Raw genomic sequence first — 21366 nt, forward strand, 5'->3', positions numbered from 1 at the left:
GAAGGGAAGGGAAGGGAAGGGAAGGGAAGGGAAGGGAAGGGAAGGGAAGGGAAGGGAAGGGGAAGGGACAGACAGATAGGCAGACACACATACAAACACACACAGAGAAGGAGGGGAAGGACATATATATATATATATATATATATATATAGACACACACACAAAGAGAAAGGGGAAGGGAAGGGAGGTGTAGACAGATCGAGAGACACGGATACAAGCACACACAAACACACACACACACAGAAAGAGAGAATGAGACAGAGACGGGGGGGAAGAGACAGAGAGATAGACAGAGACACAAGACACACACATAGAGACAGGGAGGGGGAGGGGAAGGGACGGAAGGGACCTAGATACAGACACAGACACACAAACAAACAAACACATGCACACACATACACACAGAGAGAAAGGGGGAGGGAGGAAAAGGCAAGGGGGAGTGGACAGATAGAGAGAGAGACATAAACACACAGAGTGAGAGTGAGAGAGTCAGAGAGATAGAGGGAGACACAAGCAGAGAAAGGGAGGAGGAGAGGAGGGACATAGAAACACATAGATGCACATACACACACACACACACACACACACACACACACACACGAGAGAGAGAGAGAGAGAGAGAGAGAGAGAGAGAGAGAGAGAGAGAGAGAGAATGAGACAAGAAAGAAAAGAAAAGAAAAGAAAAGAAAAGAAAAGAAAAGAAAAGAAAAGAAAAGAAAAGAAAAGAGCAAAGCAAAGCAAAGCAAGGCATCGAATGACCACCCGGGGCAGATGTCTCAGTTCCCAGACAAAGGGCTCCTCCTGCCAGAAAGTAAAAAGCTCCAGAGCTTACATGAAAATCATCAGAGAAATGGGCAAAGCTCACGAACAGACAGACACAGGCAGCTCTCAAGCACTGAAAATGATGCTCTGCCTTACCAAGAGGGAGAAATGCAAATCAAAGCCACACGGAGATACTGGACACCGGATCAGATGCGCAAGAATCACAAGCCTAACTATGCAGCCTTGTGGGGAAGGAGAAGCCTGTCTTCCTCAGCACTGGTGGGAGTGCCAAAGAGTGCTCTCACCTAGACGGTCATTTGGCCATGTCTGTTAGGTTATGAAGGCACTGAGCCTTTGATACAACAATCCCAGTTCTGGGGACTTACCATTTAGATAGTACTTGTCCCATGGCAAACATGGTGTGCCCTCCCAGCTATGCATGAGAGCACTGTTCAAGAGTAAAACAACACTGGACTGTTTTTACCTGGTGGGAACTGGCACACATAGATACACAGGTTGACTACCCTTGGTCCAGACATCCAAAATCTGAAGTCTCTGAAAGATTTCAAGTATGGACATGAAGCCACATTTGGACAATGCCATGCCTAAGCTTCCATGAGAGGCTGCAGTTAAAATTCCAAGGGCACAAGAAATATGGTACAAAATCACTCTCAGAGACTGAAAAGCAAACAGGAAACAAATAATGTCTAGTTCAGACATGGGTCTCCTCCTGAGATTTCTTAATACATCCATGCAAATATTCCTCAATCCTCAAACATCGGAACTCGGAAGCGTGCTGGCCCCAAGCACTTCAGGCAAGTGAGGCTCAGCCTGCAGTGTATCAGGGTTACTCCGAGTGGCAAAGGCTACACTTTGAGGTGTCTTTGCAAAGCAACAAGGTCTTTCATACAGGCCATGCACGAGAAAGTCAAAAGTTCACTTCTAGAACTGCTCTTTGCCACCCATGACTTTCTAACTCAGTTGCCCTGTGGACAATGAGAATAAGGCAAACTCCTGGTGGTGCATGGCCGTAACCTCAGCACCTAGGAGGTAGAGGCAGGGGGATCAGAGGAATTCATGGCCAGCCTGGGACAGAGACCTTGTCTCCATTCCGTCCAGATATAAATAGATCGGGTCAGTGAGATGGCTCAGGAGAGAAAGGCGAGACGTGACCTTTACACACACAAGGTAATCATCAATCAATCAACCAATCAATCAGTGACAGAGCTAATGAGAGAGTGGCACGGATGAGAGCATGTATTGCTCTTGTAGAACATCCAAGTTTGGTTCCCACACCCATACCAGATGGCTCACAAACCACTTGAAACTCCAGCTCCAGGGGATGCAACGCCCTCTTCTGGATGTCCAAAGCATATCTGCACTCACATGCACACACCCCCTCCCCCATATAGCCACATAATTAAGAAATAAGTGTAAACAGAGTGCATGACTCTATATGATATCAAATTACACCTATTTAATAAAATTTTTAAAGTTAAAAAAAAGAAACACGTGTAAAAAAAAAAAACCCTAAAAACAAAATAAACTGCTTTTTACCACAAATCTCTAAGAATAAACTAGACAAGTAACTTATAAAGCCATAAAGTGCTCTGCCAATAGACAGCTATCACTACTATTTCCCACAGAAACAAGATGAACAGCACTCCTGCGCACTCCTTTAGAACACACATCGCAACGGCTATCGTAAGTCCTTTGTTGGGCAGGCCCTATACTAAGAATGTCTGGTAAGTGACATCATTTACTCCCTGTAATCCCGAGTTATTATCCCTGTTTACTGACATGGCAGCTGTGGCTCGAGGACAGCAAGAACTCTCACATGATCTGTAGCCAGAGTGGGCCACGGCCATAGAAGCCAGTGGCCAAACCCATCCCCTCCTCACTAGGCCTCTCTGCTGCCTGACTGCCCTTCAGATCCCAGCGAAACAGTCCAGTCCTTAAATCTTGAAGGCTTAAGCCACTCCCTGAGACGTTAGGAGAGACAAGAATCTAGAATATGCAGGGATACACATACTCATGCACATGCACACGCAAACACCACACACACACACACACACACACACACACACACACACACACACACAGCCTTGAGCAGGATTCTGATCTCCCAACCTCAACGATGGAAGACGGGATCATTGATTTCTTAAGTAGATGCACCAAGATGCTTTTCAGAGTGTGTGTGTACACACATACATGGATACATATACATACAGTTGTGGGTAAGATTGTGCCCCTCACCTCCAAAAATCATGTGGAGCACCTAGTACCTCACAATAATATTCTATTTGGATAGGGTCTTGACAAAGGAAAGAAGTTAAAATGAGGTTATTAGGGCGGGAACTCATTTCAATACGATTTGTGTCCTTAAAAACCCGGGAAATATTGATACAGAGACAGACACACAGGAGGAGGGTGGCAGCCACCCACAAGTCAGCGAGAAGGGCTCTTTTCCTGGCAGGTGCAGGAGCCACCAGTGTTGACATCAGATTCAGATCTCTAGGACCCAGTAGGTTGCCTTCAATCCCGCCTTGTACTTTGTATCCCCGTCCTTAAGAAACATACTCCCTTTCTATGCATGGGTCCCCAAATGAAAGATGTAGGTGACAATCTCCAGGCTCATTCAGCCTCTTATGGCATGTTTTGGAATTGATTTTAATCCATTTGATAGCAAAGTAAGAAGACAAGGGATGATTTTTGTTTTTATAGCATAAAAGGAGGTAGGACCTATGAGAGAAGACTAGAACGGACTCGGGAATCGAAGCCCGCAGCTTCTGAGTCATTTCCTTGAGGAACCAGCCCTTTCTCTCAGGCTGTACACCTCACTGCAAGAAAATCTCTGAGATTCCTAGGTGTCAGGCACATACTTCAGATCTCTATGCGTTCACAGTCTGTGGCTTCTTATGACACACCCTAACATGGTACACCGTGCAGAAGGCCGCCATGCCACAGAACACTTACAGGTGGGATCACGTGGACGTCAGAAAAAAACGTCACCAAGAGTCAGGAAGAAGTGTCAGTTCTTTTGAGTCACATGAACCAGCCGCAACAACAACAAAAGAAGTAGAAGTTTTTCTTTACATTTAAATTTTTTTAAAGTTAAATCAAGGCTTTAAACATAGGCAAAAACAACAATTTCAACAAACCTGCTAATCTAACGGCAAAAGAATTATTTTTGCAAATACAGCTGACTAGCGAAATGCCCCTGGATCTCGAGCATCAAGCTGAGAGCCAGCCTGGCAGCTCAGAAGTCCTGGCTGAACCCGCAGAGATGCCACACTGAACAGAACAGACCAGCAATTCTCAGCCTGCCACGGCCCTCTCACAGCGGTTGCGTCAGACACCCTGCATATCAGAGATGCACATCATGATTCATAACAGGAGCAAAATTACAGTTATGACGTAGCAACAGAAGTACGTTTATGGTTGGGGTTCACCACACGAGGAACTGTATTACAGGGTCACAGTGTTAGGGAAGCTGAGAGCCACTGGTATAGCCTCTGGGCTGTAAATGGGGAATTGGATGGAAACACGTCTCTTCTGGAAGATGACGCATCCAGACTTCTGTGGACACACTCAGTTTCTGAAGCAATATGAAGCCGATTGCTTATGATTTGCTCCATCTTGTGAACAGTGGTCCTGATTGCTAAACTGTAGTTACTGAAATGAAAATCAAGTCCAGACTTGACCATACTCCCTGGGAGGAGGCTCCCCAAGACTGACACGGTGAGGGCCTGCTTTAGTTTTCTCTTCCTCCAGAGGGACCCTGAACCAAAAGTGGCCTTGGTAGCCATTTCACACAAAATAAGGACAAAGCCAGTTCTGTGTTTCCCTCGTTGGTCTCTTCACGTGACAAATCTAGCCTTTCAGTGGCTTTCTGGGTCCTAGTGCTGTCTGAGGTTCAGGCAACCTAGCCTCTCTCTGCCCTTCCTGGTCATCCTTGAGAACATCAGTCCCTCTGTGCACCCAGCTCCCCTCCGTCTCAGCCTCCCACAGATGTAAGGGTCACGGTTCCAGGCTGCAGTGTGCTCACTGTAAGCAGCTTTCATCTCCAGGAAATCTGGCACTATCATACTCAGTTGGTCACCACAGGCGCGCAAAAAAAAAAAAAAAAAAAAAAAAAATTATGCAGGCTGTTCTGAGTCCATTGTCTCTCTTGCTTCTTGCTTGTCTTGTTTCAAATAGCCTCAACTAGTAAGATTCCCATAATAGACCACTGAATGATACCTTTTTTTTTTTGTTTTTTGTTTTTTGTTTTTTGAGACAGGGTTTCTCTGTGTGGCCCTGGCTGTCCTAGAACTCACTCTGTAGACCAGGCTGGCCTCGAACTCAGAAATCTGCCTGCCTTTGCCTCCCAAGTGCTGGGATTAAAGGCGTGCACTACCACTGCCCGGCAACTGAACGATACCTTATCTTCCCCGTCTCGCCAGCACTCAGGGCACACAGACATAGAGGAACTTTTCAGAGCAGGATTCAATAGTCACATCCTGGAAGAGGCCAACCCCGGCTGCTCTGGGCTCACCGGTAGCACTTGCCCACGAGTACACCCCAGTCATGAGTTTCTCAAGTGAGAGATTCTCCATCTACATGTGCTGATCCCTCAGCTAGGACTGTCCTATCCACTCTGTTCGCAGCTGTGAGTTCTCCAACCGCACTATAAAGGCAGGGTTTTGGAAGGATTTGTCACCAGGCCTGTGTGTGTGTGTGTGTGTGTGTGTGTGTGTGTGTGTGTGTGTGTGTGTACGCACACGCTTGTGCATGTGCATGTGTGTGCTTCACCTCATAGCTCTGTGTGTTTCCTTCATCATCCTACTGCAATTACCATTATCTACTTATTTATTCTACATCTTTCCCTTAAATTGTTTTACAACCAGGACCATCATGCAAGAGACACAGGAATATTTGTCTAGAGTGAGCAATTAAGTAATTAACCTAATGAACGCATGATTCAAGCAGCACACTTCCAAGATTCAATGGGAAATTCTTTATGCCCAGCAGCTCTGCCAGGGGCCTAAACTGGAACACAACCCAGTCTGTAGTTCTCATCGACTGAGGAACGGATGGTTAAGGCACTGCTTGCTATCCACATTTCTCCAAGAAGGAGTTAAAAGGATGCCTTAGGCACATGCATGCTCAGTTTTATTACTTTTGTGCTGCTGTAGCAATGTCTGACAGAAACAACTTAAGAAGCCAGCTGTGTTAGAGCCTGCCTGTAACTCAACACCAGAGGGCCAGAGGCAGGAGGATGACCACAGGGCCAGAACAGTCAGGGCTACACAGCAAAGCCCTTTCTCGATTAATCCTGAGAGTGGGAGGTGGTCTTTGCCAACTATGTGTTAGACAAAGGATTAATAGGCTAAATGAAGAACTTCAAAAACTAACCATCCTACCCCACCCTAACCATCCAGTCAGAAGTGGGCTCATGAACTAAGCAGACAGTTCTCAAAGAATCCTAAAAGGGGGATGGCCTTGTTGGGCATCAACGGGAGCAGAGGCCCTTGGGCCTGTGAAGGCTCTAGACCCCAGTATAGGGGAACAACAGGACCAGGAATGGGAGTGGGAGGGTTGGGGAGCAGGGGGTGGGGGGAGGGGATAGGGGATTTTGGGAGGGGAAACTAGGAAAGGGGATAACATTTGAAATGTAAATAAAGAAAATAATAAAAAAAAGAATATACACAAATAAACGGAAAAAAGAAAAGGAAAAGAGAGGAAAAAAATGTTCAAAATCAAAGACATGCGAATGAAAACTGTTTTGAGAGCCCAGCTCATTCCAGTCTGAGTAGCTATCCTCAAGAAAACAAACAACAACACACACTGGCGAGGATACAGGGAATGCTTTGGAGGGGATGTAAACCCAGAGAGCCCTTGTGGAGGGATACACCCACAGGCCTCTCTGTCAGCATCCCACACAGACACTGGCACATCCATGCTGAACTCCTGCACCATTCTCAATAGCTAAGAAATGGAACCGACCTAGATACCCTACACCAGATGAGAGAATAAAGTAAATGTGTAATTCTATTTAGCCATAAAAACAAATGACACCAGGAATAAAAAAGTGGATGGAGCTGGAGATTATGTTAGATAAAAAATAAGCCAGTCTTGAATAGACAAATACTATGTGCTTTGTCTCCTGCAAGGAATCTATATTTAAATTTATATAGGTATGTGTGTATGCATGTGTGTGTATGCCTGTGTATGTCTGTGTATATGTATGCATGTGTATGTATGTGTGTGTATGTATAGGTGTATACATATGTGTGTGTGTATATATGTGTGTGTGTGTGTGTGTGTGCGAACACACACACACACACACACACACATGCACATGTATGGAGGTTATGGAAGTTGAAAGGAGGAAGAAAGTAATGCAACACCTGTTCCAGAAAAGCAGCAGAAGTCTGTGGTGAGAAGGAAGGGGACCAAGAAAGGATGACATGGAGTGTGGGAGGCTGTGGGAGGGAGGATGAGCAAGAATAAGGCACAATGACCCAGATGTATGACAATGCCAACGGAACTCATCCCAAGCTAATTTTAAAGAATAATAATTTGGGCTAGAGAGGTGGCTCAGGGATTAACAACATAGGTGGCTGTTCCAGAGGACCCAGGTTGGATGCTCAGCACCCGCATGATAGCTCACAACTGTCTGAGACTCCTCTTTCAGGGGATCCAATGCTGTCCTGCTTCCGAGGACACTGCATGGACATGGTAAACAGGCACACATTAAGGCAAAACACCTATATACATAGAACAAAATAATAACTTTTTAATTAAGAGAAACAGAGAGAGAATGAGTCCACATGTGGGTAGTGGTTGAGTGATTTTGTCATGAAGTCATGTCTCCTTCATTTTTGATTTTTGTCACCCCAAGAAAAGATGTTACCTTATAGTTCAATAGGGTTAATGGGATGACTAAACCAGTCTATGGCTTTCAGGAAAGAAGAAAGAAGGAAAACAAAACGTTCCCAACCAAGCTAGCTTCAGTAAGAGGCCTCTTCTAGTGGAAGAAAGAAAAAGGAGGGGGCAGGGGAGAGGAGGGAATGAAAGGAATGGGGGAAAGGAGAAATGGAGGAAGGACGGGTGGGCCACGAGCTCACTGTTAAGACTTTCAATGAACAATGGGAAAGATCTGTGACACTCTAATGCCAAACATTTTGCAAGTTATGAATTAGTTTCTAAAAATACTTTTAAAAGAGTTACTTGTCTGTTGCTGTACCAGTACCATGCAGTTTTTAACACAATTGCTCTGTAGTACAGCTTTAGGTCAGGCATGGTGATTCCACCAGAGGTTCTTTTATTGTTCAGAATAGTTTTTACTATCCTAGGTTTTTTGTTATTCCAGATGAATTTGCAAATTGCCCTTTCTAACTCAGTGAAGAATTGAGTTGGAATTTTGATGGGGATTGCATTGAATCTGTAGATTGCATTCGGCAGGATAGCCATTTTGACTATATTAATCCTGCCAATCCATGAGCATGTGAGATCTTTCCATCTTCTGAGATCTTCTTTGATTTCTTTCTTCAGAGACTTGAAGTTCTTGTCATACAGATCTTTCACTTCCTTAGAGTCACACCAAGGTATTTTATATTATTTAATGTATGTGAGTACACTGTTGCTGTCTTCAGACACACCAGAAGAAGGCAACAGATCCCATTACAGATGGTTGTGAGTCACAATGTGGTTGCTGGGAATTGAGCTCAGGCCCTCTAGAAGAGTAGTCAGTGCTCTTAATTGCTAAGCCATCTCTCCAGCCCTCTAAAAATATTTTAACTAAAGTTTTGCTGAGTGGTGGGATCATATGTGATTGTCATCTACTTGCTTATACTGTGTACATTTTCTCTAAGTGTTATGTAATGCTTTATGTATTTGGGGGGGGATATGTATTTAAATTGTAAACCAGTTCCTAAAGGTTAATTAATATGATTCTAAAACTGAGTGTGGTACTCACCTGTACTCACAGCACTTGGAAAGCCAAGACAGGGGACTGCTCTGAGTTTAAGGCTAGTCACGCTTAATATTGGATGAGACCCAATCACAAAAATCTAAATACACACACACACACACACACACACACACACACACATATATATATACACATACATACATACACATACATATATACATGCATGCACACACATATATACATGCACATGCATACACACATACACACATATATACACATATGTACACACATACACACATATATACACACACATCCATACACATATATACACACATAATACAAACACACACACATACATACACATGCATACCCACATATACCATAATATACACACATACATAAACATAAATATATACATAAACACATAAATACACACACACACACACACACACACACATATGCCTCTAAGGTAGCTACTGCAACAAGTTCATAGAGAAAAGAGAATGGTGGTTGCTATAGAAAGTTGTAAAATGATTAAAAGTTCAGTTCTGCAAGATGAAAAGACTTCTCCACATGGAAAGTAGCACACTGTGACTGTACTTAATACAATCATATTATGCACGTAAGACTGGATAAGGTAACACATTTGCTAGATTCAGTAGAACATGCCCAGCTACTAGGGAGACACCACTAAGCCCAGCTATTTTACCACATTTTAAAATGGAAACAATTTAAATCGCTCACTTGTAAATATACCAGGTTCTATGATCTCTCACAACTGACAGAAGACAGGAGGGAAAGAAGCCTGACTTTAATCTTGGAGCACATGGCACGGCCCTTGGGTGCTAAGTGTCACTGCAATGCATGTGGGTGACCGTCGCATTTCCTGGTTCCCCGGGCTGAGAGATGCTCTTAAGTCTCACTTCCCACAGTCACCAATGTCCTTCCTCCCTTACCACAACCTCTCAGTCTGACTCTCCAAAACAGGAACTATACTATACACCCGAAGCAAGGATCCCCTCAGTGTCTTCCTAGATTGGTTGCAGGAATATGCTCATGTGAAATTCATGGCTACAGTTCCATGAGCCAGAGTCATACACTCACCTCCCTGCAACAGTCCCCCAGGGCCAGATAAAGACCCTTGTATAAAAGTGAAGACCATTCAACCTCTCCCAAATGATGAGAGGAGAACTAGACTTGGCAAGCAAACTCCCCTCCTTCCTTCATCAAGGAGGAGCCTGGTATTTTACAGCTGGGACCAAGTGATGCCTCATTCCAAGGCTGAGACCTCAGAAATCCAAGGCTGCAGAAATACGGCCCCAAAGCTGAACCTGGCCAGCAGATGCATGGACTTCTTTCTGTTGACCTTCCTGCGTGGTGTTCACCCAAGTAGCTGCCAACATTTTAAAGGTGAGGGGTTTATACATAAGATGAAACATCTTCTGGTGCTCTTGGGATGGAAATCATCTCAAGAGGGAGATGCTTCAGCCCCTGTGCTGATCTGACTTGATTATCTACTTGAATAGACTGAGGAATGTCTGGAGACTGGGCACATCCCCACGTTAGACCATGAGGACTCTGACCTAACCAAATGATGAATCCCTTCATACACCAGTAAGATCACTGGGAAATGGGGAAGATGGCAGGGGCTTACCTAGAAGTAGATTCCTGGGTATGCACCCTTGCAGGTACCTTGCCCCAGCCTCCTTCCTCTATTTACCCTTTCTCTGCTTCCTTTATTGTCATGGGCTGAACAGGTATCCTCTGCCACATGCTTCTGCCACCATTATGGCTTAAGTACACAAACCCAAGCAGCCATGACAAGAGCCCCTGAAACTGGGAGCCCAAATATACCTTTCCATCCTCAAAGTTATTTCTCTTAGGTTATTTGGTCACAGTGATGATAAGGGCAACTGTATAGCCACTCTGGCTTTACAGCAACCTCTGGGCCAGGGACTTGTTGGAAGGGAGTGGCAGCTATCATTTTATTATGGGCCCACTCTCTCCCTGCTCAGCTCCTCCTGGCCCCAGTACTCCTTGAGCTGGAGGCCCATAACTGGACCGGAAGCTGCTCGTGAAGACCAGGTAGTACTTGGAAACAGGGCAGCAAGTTTTTCTGGAGGTTCCGGGAGATACTAGATGCAGGCCAGCTTGTAGTTCGAGAATTATGGCCAGTGGCCCTGGGTGAAGATCCAATTTACTCCTAGCTTCAACCTCGTCCGAGTACAGAGCTCCCTTCCCGCCATGTTTCTGTGCTCCACTGAAGTACATCTAACCCACTTTCCTCATGGAAAACTTAAAAAGAAAGGCCATGCTCTTGATCCGTGGACATCAACACCACCTACTCTAGAGGAAAGGGCTAGAAGCACACGTAGCACACCATAGCGTGGTACTTTTTTCTTCAGGTCTTACAGTAGAGACCAGAGGGCAGGAACTGCAGCCACCTGACTTGGGGAGCACGCTGGAGCCCAAGGGAGAGTATCTGAAAGGTCACAGGCATAGAGAAAGAAAGAGAAATCTTCCCCAGTCCTTCAGGGTTAACAGGACCAGGAGGGAGACGGAGCAGTTTTTCTTACCTGCTGTAGGCACACTAATGTTATACTGAGGTAAAATAAATAGGAAGGCAGTCTTGGCTGTGACCTGGAAAACAAAGGACAAAGGTTCCTGTTTACTCTCTGGGCCACATGAAAAGAACAAGCCAGGCTGTGCCCTACCCTGAGCCCATCCCTTTATACCTCCTACACCCACTGCAGGATGCAGGCTTCTACCCACCCCAGAGTTAACACAGTTCTGAGCCACCACTCCAGGATGCAGGCTTCTACCCATCCCAGAGTTAACACCAGCTCTGAGCCACCACTCCCGGTACCTGCACTGCACAGAAACGCAGCCCTGGGCCCCAGATGATGGATACACTTGTGTTCACTTGCTGTATGAAGCAAGCTGTATTGACGGGCAGAACAATTTGTTCACTTGATCATGTACTGACTCAGTTCTGGGCACCCAGTTCTGTGGAAGGTCACAGCTTAAAGGTGCCAAAGCCAGACTTCTTGGACATTTCAGTTGCCTGCACACAGGACAGCAGCCCTAATGGTAACTTAGGCTTCAGAAACAGTGGATTCTAGCTGTTAATTTCACATCTTCCCTTATGTCAAACCAGGAATGAGACCTCACAAACCCCACAATATTGGTTTGGGTTGTTGTTGTTTTTTTTGGTTTTTTGTTTGTTTGTTGTTTTTTTTGTTTTTCTGTTTTTTTTTCTGAAAGCTATCTTTACATGACTGTGGTCCCCATCTGGTTACGAATAGTCAAATTAGTTCTGATACAGTTTCAAGCAGGTGTGAGATGGCAAAATGTGGAGTTGAAGCAGAGACGCGGAAATCGTCTATGCTTGCACACTGAGTTTGCTAGCTATGTAACCATGCAGAAGTCATTTCACACCCTGAACCAAACCTCTTCTTGTCTATAGAGTGGATATGTGCAGCGCCTCTGTTGTGCACTACTGACTGGCCTAGTACTGAGCTCTCTAGTGGCATTCTTTCAAATTCCAGAGATGTCCAGCCAGGACCAAGAAGTGCTCCATGAGGCACGCACAGGGTCAGGTGAAAAAAGTCACTTCCCCAGAGGTTTTGAAGACACCTCCTCAGTCAAGGGTTATGGGAAATCCTCCAAACACAGAGGTCAGAAGGTAGTTTGCAGAGAGTGGGGCTGGGGAGGGAAGGATACACCAGCCCGTGGCCAAGTCAGTGTGGAAACAAGTGAAGGATGCCCTCTCTGGACGGTGACTGCCCTTAGCCTCGCCTACAGATCCAACCATCTCCTTTAAAAGAGAAAAGATCTTGCCGTTACTCTTCAGTGAGGTATCATTTACTTATAGGCAGCTATGTACTCAGAGTCTTCATACATCCATGCTGATGCCTTGCGTGTCCTCTGTCAAGTTTGTAAGGAAAGAAGAAATAATGTCAGGTATGAGAAGGCCCTCTTCTCCACTCTCCAGCCCCTGAACCTGATTCCTTTGGTCCTTAAGACAGTGTTCTACATTCCTGAGCCCCTTCCAGCCCAAATGCCTGCATTTTCCTTACAATGATGTGCTTGGCTCCAGCCTAAAGATTGCCATTAGATCCCTCTTCCTCTACCACTCCTTATGACTTACCCATGCGTGTCTCTATACTAGGTTGTGCTATCATTTTTCCACAGTAGGCTCTCACCTCCTAGGTGAAGGTAGGGATCCCAACTTCTCAGTTTTCATTGCATGCCCTTTCAAATAGCTAACCCAGAAGAGGTAAGTGCTAGGTGATTAAGACAAAGAAAAGAAATGCAGCTCACTTCCTTTAACTACTAGTCTCTAGTCTCCAGTGAGGACTGCCCTCTGTCACCAAAGGCCTGTTCCTTGGGACCCGTCAGAACTCTGAGCCCACTCTCTCCTGGCTTGCAATCATCTGAGTCAGGCTGGAGGAGGTGCGGCTCGGTGCCTCAGACACTCACAGTCTTCTGCTGTGGTTTCTGCCGTCCTGCTCCTAGAGCAGCCATGGGTCTTCAATGGGGCAAGTTGAGCCCTCTTGACCTTGGCCAACATCCATTTCTCAGATGCACTGTAATTCTATGTGTAGAGGACTGCTGTTCAACCATGCCTGCGGCAGAGTCCCTGAAAGAACTTGAAATTTTTCTGTATCCAGGCCATAACCCTCCCCGCGCACCACTTCTCTAGGCAACTAAATGAGACGCTGAATGAGTAGAGTTGAGCTGGCTCATCAGTGCTCTAACTCGCAGCCAAGTCTCGGAGCCATCACACTTAAAACAAACAAGACAAGACAGATAAACAAAACCCAGGAAGTAGGCATTTAGTATATGAGCGATACACAGTTTTGCTTGAGCCCTGAATATATAGTCGATTTTCATGCGTGGCAGTTCTATGGAAACTTGCAAACACCAAAACACTGCACCCAAGGGAAACACAGAGTTAGGTTGCTACAAACCAATCCCATTTCACCAAGAGATCAACATGCAACCTTGGTTTAGGTGTGCTTCTAAAAGGCACCTTAGGTGATACACACTGCTGGTTCAGTAACACTAAACTCTCGGTCAACAAGACTACTGTAGCTCATGTCCAAATGGGGCGACTGAAGGCATGGCTTCTCCATAGGCATGCTGCCTCCTTCTTAAGATTAGGGATAGCACGTCAGCAAAATACTTAGGGGCCATGGTAAAGAATGAAATCCCCACAAACACCACAAAATGCAAAACTGTGGCCCTAAATAGACGACAAAGGATGATTTGTTTACTGTATGAGAGCTGGAACAGGGAAGTGGGCATGGCCTTGTTTCGCCTGAGCTGAGCTCAAGGGTTTGCACCTGTGAACTGTGAGCAAGCACAAGAGCCAAGTTTGAAAGTGGAGGTCACAAGGAAGTTCTAGTAAAGGAAGCAGACTCACAAAGATGAAATCTGTAATCACTGATAGAGGAACATATCAGGACAAGCTTGAATGTCAGTTCTATTGGACAATGAAGTGTGTGTGTGTGTGTGTGTGTGTGTGCGTGTGACACATATGGAGGTCAAAGGACAACCTTCCAGGAGTTGGGTCTTACCTCCCCTTTCCTTTTGACTCACAGTCTCTCTTGTTTCTGTTGCTACTGAGCATGTTCACTGACAGCTGGCTCTCACGTCTCCCCTTCTATCTCCGATTACAGACATGAGCCACCAAATCCAGAGTTTACACTATGTCTCATTGGTCCTCAGATTTTTTTGTTTTTAATGAGCCCTACCAAGGTAGAGGTTAACACCACCAAATATCAGTTCTAGAAGAATCTGCACCTACTTGCCTTGATTACCTTCTCTGCACAGCCTCCAATGGTGAGAGGACAGAGCTGCCTGGCTAACAAATGCTTGTCATGTGGACACAGCCCATCCCACAAGAAAGCTATCTGCCTGTCACCCTGTCACCTGCTCATAGTTCTATCTCTGTGCAACTGTTTTCTCTCACTGTGTCCACCCCAGTACTGCCCACGCAGTAGGTGTCTCATAAATACCCATATAATGACCTCATCCTGTAAGCAGCTGTAGTATTCAGTAACCACAGATGAATGTCTAACACATGTTTTCTGAACATAAGTCCACGAGAACAGAGTTAAAGCAAAAATACTAGATTCCGGTATTTTTCCATACCTGCCCTCTGGATCGTGGCAATAGAAATAAATTCTTTACCATGTTTGCTCCCATGTGACAGTATCCCAGATCCAGTTCCCTTGCTTCATAGGAAAAGGAGTTAAGAAGGTATAGTGGCCTTCTAACACCCAGTGAGTACAAGCAAAACAGGCAATCAGCAACTTGAGATTTTCCAAGTTTGTTCCCAAAACAACTTCAGCAGGCATACAACACAGCCCACGACAGAATGCTAACAAGAATTAGAGGACCAAAACCAAGGAGATCATGTGTCAAAAGCTTAGAGAGGAAGAACAGAGAGCGAATGAGGCTGATCCACAGAAGTGCATCCCAAGAAGTCCTACGTATCAGCTCAGGCTAAGCTGGCTTCCAACCGTCTAAAAGAGCAAAGTAAGAGCAGCTCCTATCCACTGAAGGAAGGGGGCACAGGGGACAGGAGGTAGAGGGACTGGGGGGCAGAGGAGTAATGAAGCAACCCTCTTTATGCTCATAAAACCCACTCTGTGTGCTTTCAAAGGCCCTCCGGCACCCCAGATCTTCATTCCATTACTCTCTCCTGACCTGAGGTCAGGGGACCAAACAGCTAACAAGCCCCCCTGTGTAATTCTGGGTCCATGTAGCACAGGGGCTGAGAAACAGGAGCCTATTAAAAATGTCTCTCCAGTTATTTCTCGCCCCTCTAAGGCTGTTTATAGGACACAATATTGAGTTTAATAGCATATTAACCGCCAAGCTCAATGGGTGAAAGGTTAAAAGTGAAAATGTGTTAATATACTCATGCAAAGGGAAAGCACTAAATTACATAGAGGTGTTCTCTCTCTCTCTCCCTCTCCCTCTCTCTCTCTCTCTCTCTCTCTCTCTCTCACTCACACACACACACACACACACACACACACACACACACACACACACACACACAGAGTGCCAGAGAGACTCGTTACAATTTTAATTAGAACGTGGTGTGAATCAAAGGCAGAGATGTTGCTCGGGCTCACACAGCTGTAACAAAACCAAAATCATCCCACATGACATGTTCCATTAGAGGCACATGGACCTGAGCTCTTGGTTGTAATGACACTAGGAATGCCAGAGAAATTGCTGCTTCCTCGAAGCATGCTGCATGTGGAATCCTGACCCATGTCTGCTGTGGACCAGTGTGCCCTTGGGTAAGGCAAGTCATCTCAGTGGGCTCCTTTGCCCAGTGATAACAATAGGGACAAACGATGCTATCGGGCACTTGCTGGGTGCCGGCATAGCTCTAAGGATTTCCATAAATGACCAAGTGCAGCCTCTTAAATGGCCCTCACCATAAGGGAAGGAATGGCCCTGTTCCAGACAGGCATGGAAATGATGCAGCCCATCGAGGTGGCTGAAATGGAAGTCCATAAAGAACTCTGTCAGCTATCATTCTTGAATACATTTGATCTAGGTCCAATAACGGCCTTACTGAAGGGCCTAACTTCCAGTTTAAAGCACAGTGCTGCTTCTCTACCTGTGAAAATCCAAGTCCGGGCGTCATCGCTGCCCCACAGGCAAGAAGAGTGAAGTCCTTGGACAGCCCCAGGCACGCACACCAGGGCTTCCAGATGCACAGTCCCTTTCCCTGGAGGATGACAGCAATCACCAAGACAGAAGCAAAGAAGATGAAAGGGACCACATTGTTCCCCAGCAGGTACTGGATGCTTCCCTTCAGCTGGTTCTGACTTGCTCTCAACCAGCACTCACTAATTGATATCACCTGGCTAAAGCTAGCGACCCATCTTGCTAGGGAGGTTGTCTCCTCCTCATGCTTGGCCCTGATCACAGGAAACCAAATATCCAGGCAAGCTGTCCTGAAATTGGTTTCACATCTTTCTGCTAAGGTGGTAAATAAGAAAACTTCAGGCAGACAGGAAAACACTGGAAAGTTACAGTCAACTGGTGAGAGAAAGATTAATAATAATATAATAATAATAATAATAAACAAGTTTTTAGCTTTCTTTTCTGGAGTGGGTGCCCCAGCTCCTTGCTTCCTGAGGAGAAGCTGATGAGACAGCAGAACACGGTGTCTGTGGGCCTGCAATTCACTACTCAGCAGAAGACAGACAGACGGCAGGGACAAAGACGCTTTCCACAGTGGCTTTCTGCAAACCTCTATTCTGGGTGACCGTTACAACATGAGCGCCCGAGACACGGGGGCACAGTTCTGACAGTACTTTTTTGTGTGGCTCCTTAGCAACATCTGAAGATTCTGGTTCCTTGTCTGAATGGCCTCCTTGATTCAAGAACAGGGCAAAGCCAGCCAGACCCCACAGGTTCTTGAGAGCCTGTGGTCATGATGCTGGGCAGGAAAGTCATTACCCGTCAGGGAAACCTTGCTGTTGTAATGGCTATGAGAACATTAGGCTGCTTCGGTTATAGCCATCATGCCAAAGTCTATACTACACAGGGATAAAAAGGAGTTTATACCAGAGCACAAAGAGAGTTCTAGAAGCTTGCTATATAGCCCAGGCTAGCTAGCCTCAGGGCCTGAATTTACCATCCTCTTGCTTTCCCTCTTGTTTTGATGTTATAACATATCTACAAATCATTCCTTGTGGGAACTAAGAATTAAATAAAAACAGAAAAACTGCTCATGTAAAAATAATTTTTTGAGAATATAAATTTTCAGAAACATGCATAAACATATCAGGGTTTAGAACACTGGCTGTGTGTGGATATAAGCAAAACATATATTTGTCAAAACAAGTATTTTACTTTTTTGTCCAAAGGAAGAGGCAGTATCATCTTTACAGGGAATTTTAAACACAGATAGGAACTTTGAGATGTAGAGTTGGGGTTTTGAACGACTGATTTTTTTTTTTTAAGAGTCAAGATTAGGTAACAGTTTTAGAGCTGATAACAAAACGAGCCACTTCAGCACACCAGTGTGTTATTTTAACTGCAGTTTTCAAAATGTTTAGCACCGTGCAGATAAAGCACAGGGGGCTAGGGAGGGGCGATTAGAGTTTCAGATGGGTCTGCAAGAGCCTGCCAGGCATTGATTGCTAGCATGGTTAGGACTGGATGCCAGGCAAAAGCAGCCCAAGGAATGTTTGGGGAGATGAAAGGGCAACTCTCTTCACGGGTCCACAAACTCAGCTCAGCAGGGGCAGGCAAGGCACAGGTGTCTGCTCTCGCAGGCTTAGTTACACCTTTCTAGGAAGACATGCGTGTCCCAGCTGATGTGCTGCGGTTGCTTTCGGGAACCGTTAGCCATCTGGGAACCACACCACTCAGCATGTTGACTCCTGAGTCTTGTCGCATGGATTGGAGCTTGCTAGGAAAGTGAGCCTCCAGTTCACATAGTCAGAGCTAAGGGAAGCAGCCTTAGGAGGGCAGGGGTCAGGGGTGGGGTGGGGGCAGGGACGGTAAACTGGCCTCCCAGCAGGCCAAGGTCCTGATCCTGATCGCAGGAAGCCAGAGGATTCCCCTAGATCCATGGCTCTCAACCTTCCTAATGCTACCACCCTTTAATACAGTTCCTTGTGTTGTGGCGACCCCCAACAATAAAATTATTTTCATTGCTATTTCATGCCTGTAATTTTGCTACTGTTGTGAATCCATTGTAATGTAAATATTTTTAGAGATAGAGGTTTGCCAAAGGGCTTGTGACCCACAGGTCTACAGAAGAGGGTGTTTATTTCTGTTGTGTTTAAATAGGAGGGATTTCATAAATGCTAAGCACACAGCTCCTCTATGGAGGGTTAAGAGCTGGTGAGAGAACAAGCAATGGGTGTATGGAGTTGGAAGACACAGGAGCCAGACTGGGAGCTCTGGCTTCTTGAGCCCTCTTCTGAATCAACTTTATGTCCCACAGTGCATCCCTCACCAACAGAAGAAGCATCAGAACACCTCGGTGGGCATGAATCCCTTTTGCTTGAGTTTTGAAAGACCCACCCAGGACTGTCTTCATGGGGGTACTTTATAGGAAGAGTTTAAGGGTGATTAATATCACACACACACACACACACACACACACACCTTAAATCAAAGCCATGAAGGTTAATGAGAAACATCTAGCACTCAGACATCTCTATTTGCAAATCAGAGACACTCATTATCACCTTCAAGTCACAGTGTCTTCGTCCCTGTCCTCATGCTGTGAAGAGACACCATGACCAAGGCCACTCTTATAAAGCATTTAACTGGGGACTGGCTTACACTGTCAGAGGTCTAGTCCATTATCATCATGGCAGGGAGCTTGGCAGGTATGGTGCTGCAGAGAGCAGCTGAGAGCTATATGTTGATCTTCAGGCAGAGAGAGAGAGAGAGAGAGAGAGAGAGAGAGAGAGAGAGAGAGAGAGAGAGAGAGAGAGACTATGCCTGGAATGAGCTTTTGAAAACCCCCAAATCTACTCCCAGTGGCACACACTTTACCCACCAAGGCCCCACTTGCTAATCCTCCTAATCCTTTCAAACAGCTCTATTTCCTGGTGACTAAGCACTCAAACAAATATAAGAACCTATAGCGCCCATTCTTATCAAACCACCGCATACAGAAAGGAAACATGGAAGGAAGGCAAGATCCCCAAACTATGAATGGAAGCAAAACTCTAGCACCAGAGGCACGGCCTCAGGAAGACACGACCCATGCTCACCCACAAGCCAGAGTCACCCAGCAGCCCTGAAGTCAAGGTGCAAGGCCCCAGCAAATGGCAATGTTACAATGAACCCTATATTTTAGCTAGAGCCTGTGGTTCACATTTATAATTCCAGGTCTTGATAGGTAGAGGAAAGAGGGTTGCTACAAGTTCAAGGTCAGCCTGGTCACAATTTCAGGCCAATCTATACTATAGAGTGAGACCCTGTTTTGACCTCACCTCAGAATGATAACTTTTCAAAGTGTCATGCATTGTTACAGACCTTACTATGAAATTTCACTATCCAATTTGAATGAGATGTTTTAACTGATGCTGGAAAAGCGATGGAACTATGGCTAAGGTCGAGTGCGTGCAAAGGCTCTGGGTTCCAGCCTCAGCTTCATGGAACAACAAGAATGACAGACTAATGGCTGCACAGCAGGGCAGGCTGGGCTCATTACCATCACAGTCCTCTGTGTCCCAGCATGGCTGTGACTTCAAGTAGCACCCAGGAAAGCCAAACAACCAAGGGGGAGGGTGGACCACTTCTGAACTTGACAGGGGGCATCAGGCATCTCACCCAGTGTTCAGTGCATCCACACCCTCTTACTGATGAATCTAGCCTTAAGCAAGGTCCAGAAAGCCAGGTATCCCTCCCAGCCCCAAGTCAAAGCCAGACAACTCTATTCCAAACTGATGCAAGAAAGAGCAGGAACTTGGAAGTTATCCTGTTTGGGGGGGGCTGGGGAGTGCACAAGTAACAGACATGGGACAGCTCTGGGTGACTGAGAGACTCAGCAATATGTGAAATTAAGGTAAGAGAGTGATCAAGAGTGCTGCTTGGGTCTGGTACAGAACAGACACAGACATGTCCGTATAAATAAAGCACACACACTGTGGTGACAGTCTCTGAGTGTGCTGTGGATAGAGGAGACACATGGCACAGCCAGAAAGGCCACAACTGGTCCTAGAAGCGGAGACAGAGCAAAGCTCTAAGGATTCCAGCGGTGCCTCAGAAAGCATGGGTTACCCTGGACCACAGCGGGAGCTACATGAGTGTGGAGCCCATCTCATGTTCTCCTGGAAGCTAAGCCCTGCGACTTCTCAGGCTCAAAACTGACGTGGAGGAGAGGTCAGGAGCTGGTACACGGGGAGTGCGAGTGGGAGCTGGCTGTGGGGTGCCTGTCTGCCGAGGAAAGCAAAGGACACAAGAAAAGGAGTAGCAAGGGACCTACGCATGTGTTTGGGAGGGGAAAGGCCATGAAGAAGAAAGGCAGAAAAAGTGGGGGATGTAGGGAAAACCTTGGAGTCTGAATTACAGCAGGAAAGAGATGATCAGAGAGAATCCTACACCCAGAAACTTTCTGTCTCCTCAGAAAGACCCCAAGGCCCTGGGTACCTTCTGGAGTCTAGTCACCTCTATACATACACTCAGTAAACCTCTGTGGGTAACAAACTGAGCTAATGAGAACCAGAAGATGGTGTGGGGTGGAGAAAACAAAAGGGAGGCCCCCCTTCCTGTTACCCTGACAAAGGCATGAAGGACTTTTTGGTTCATTTGTTTTGGTTTTCTATTTCATGTTTTCTTTCAAACTCACACCCCATGGTCACTGTCATCAGCCTTGACTTGATGTTCTCATGAGGATGAGAACTCACTTGCTCTGAGTTCCCAGAAGGACCGTTGCTAGGGAGCCTGAGAGTCTCGGGACCAGGAGAACTCCAGCCTCCTATCACTCTGTCTGCCTTTATAATCTCTTGACTAGACTGATTGGTTTGGAGTCAGAGCCAGCACATACACTGATAAGCGCCAACTGTGAGCCACTAGGGCTACCTCCTCCTCCTCCATCCAACAGTGGCCAGAGCAGTTTCCTAATCAGATATGTCCAGGAAAGAGTGTGTGTGTTTACACAGACATACTAGTATAAGTGC

General features: G+C 45.9%; 1 protein-coding gene across 2 annotated transcripts in view; it reads right to left on the reverse strand.

The window, feature by feature from the left end:
- Tram2 (translocation associated membrane protein 2) overlaps window positions 1–21366 on the reverse strand; it is a 74001-nt gene that overhangs the window by 18866 nt on the left and 33769 nt on the right. For both annotated transcript variants that reach the window (XM_029538804.1, XM_021198731.1), the window contains exon 2: window positions 11257–11320. In XM_029538804.1, the coding sequence (XP_029394664.1) occupies window positions 11257–11320 (64 nt within the window). The remainder of the gene's footprint in view (window positions 1–11256; window positions 11321–21366) is intronic.

This window comes from Mus pahari, chromosome 5, assembly GCF_900095145.1.
Source record: "Mus pahari chromosome 5, PAHARI_EIJ_v1.1, whole genome shotgun sequence".
Taxonomy (NCBI): domain Eukaryota; kingdom Metazoa; phylum Chordata; class Mammalia; order Rodentia; family Muridae; genus Mus; species Mus pahari.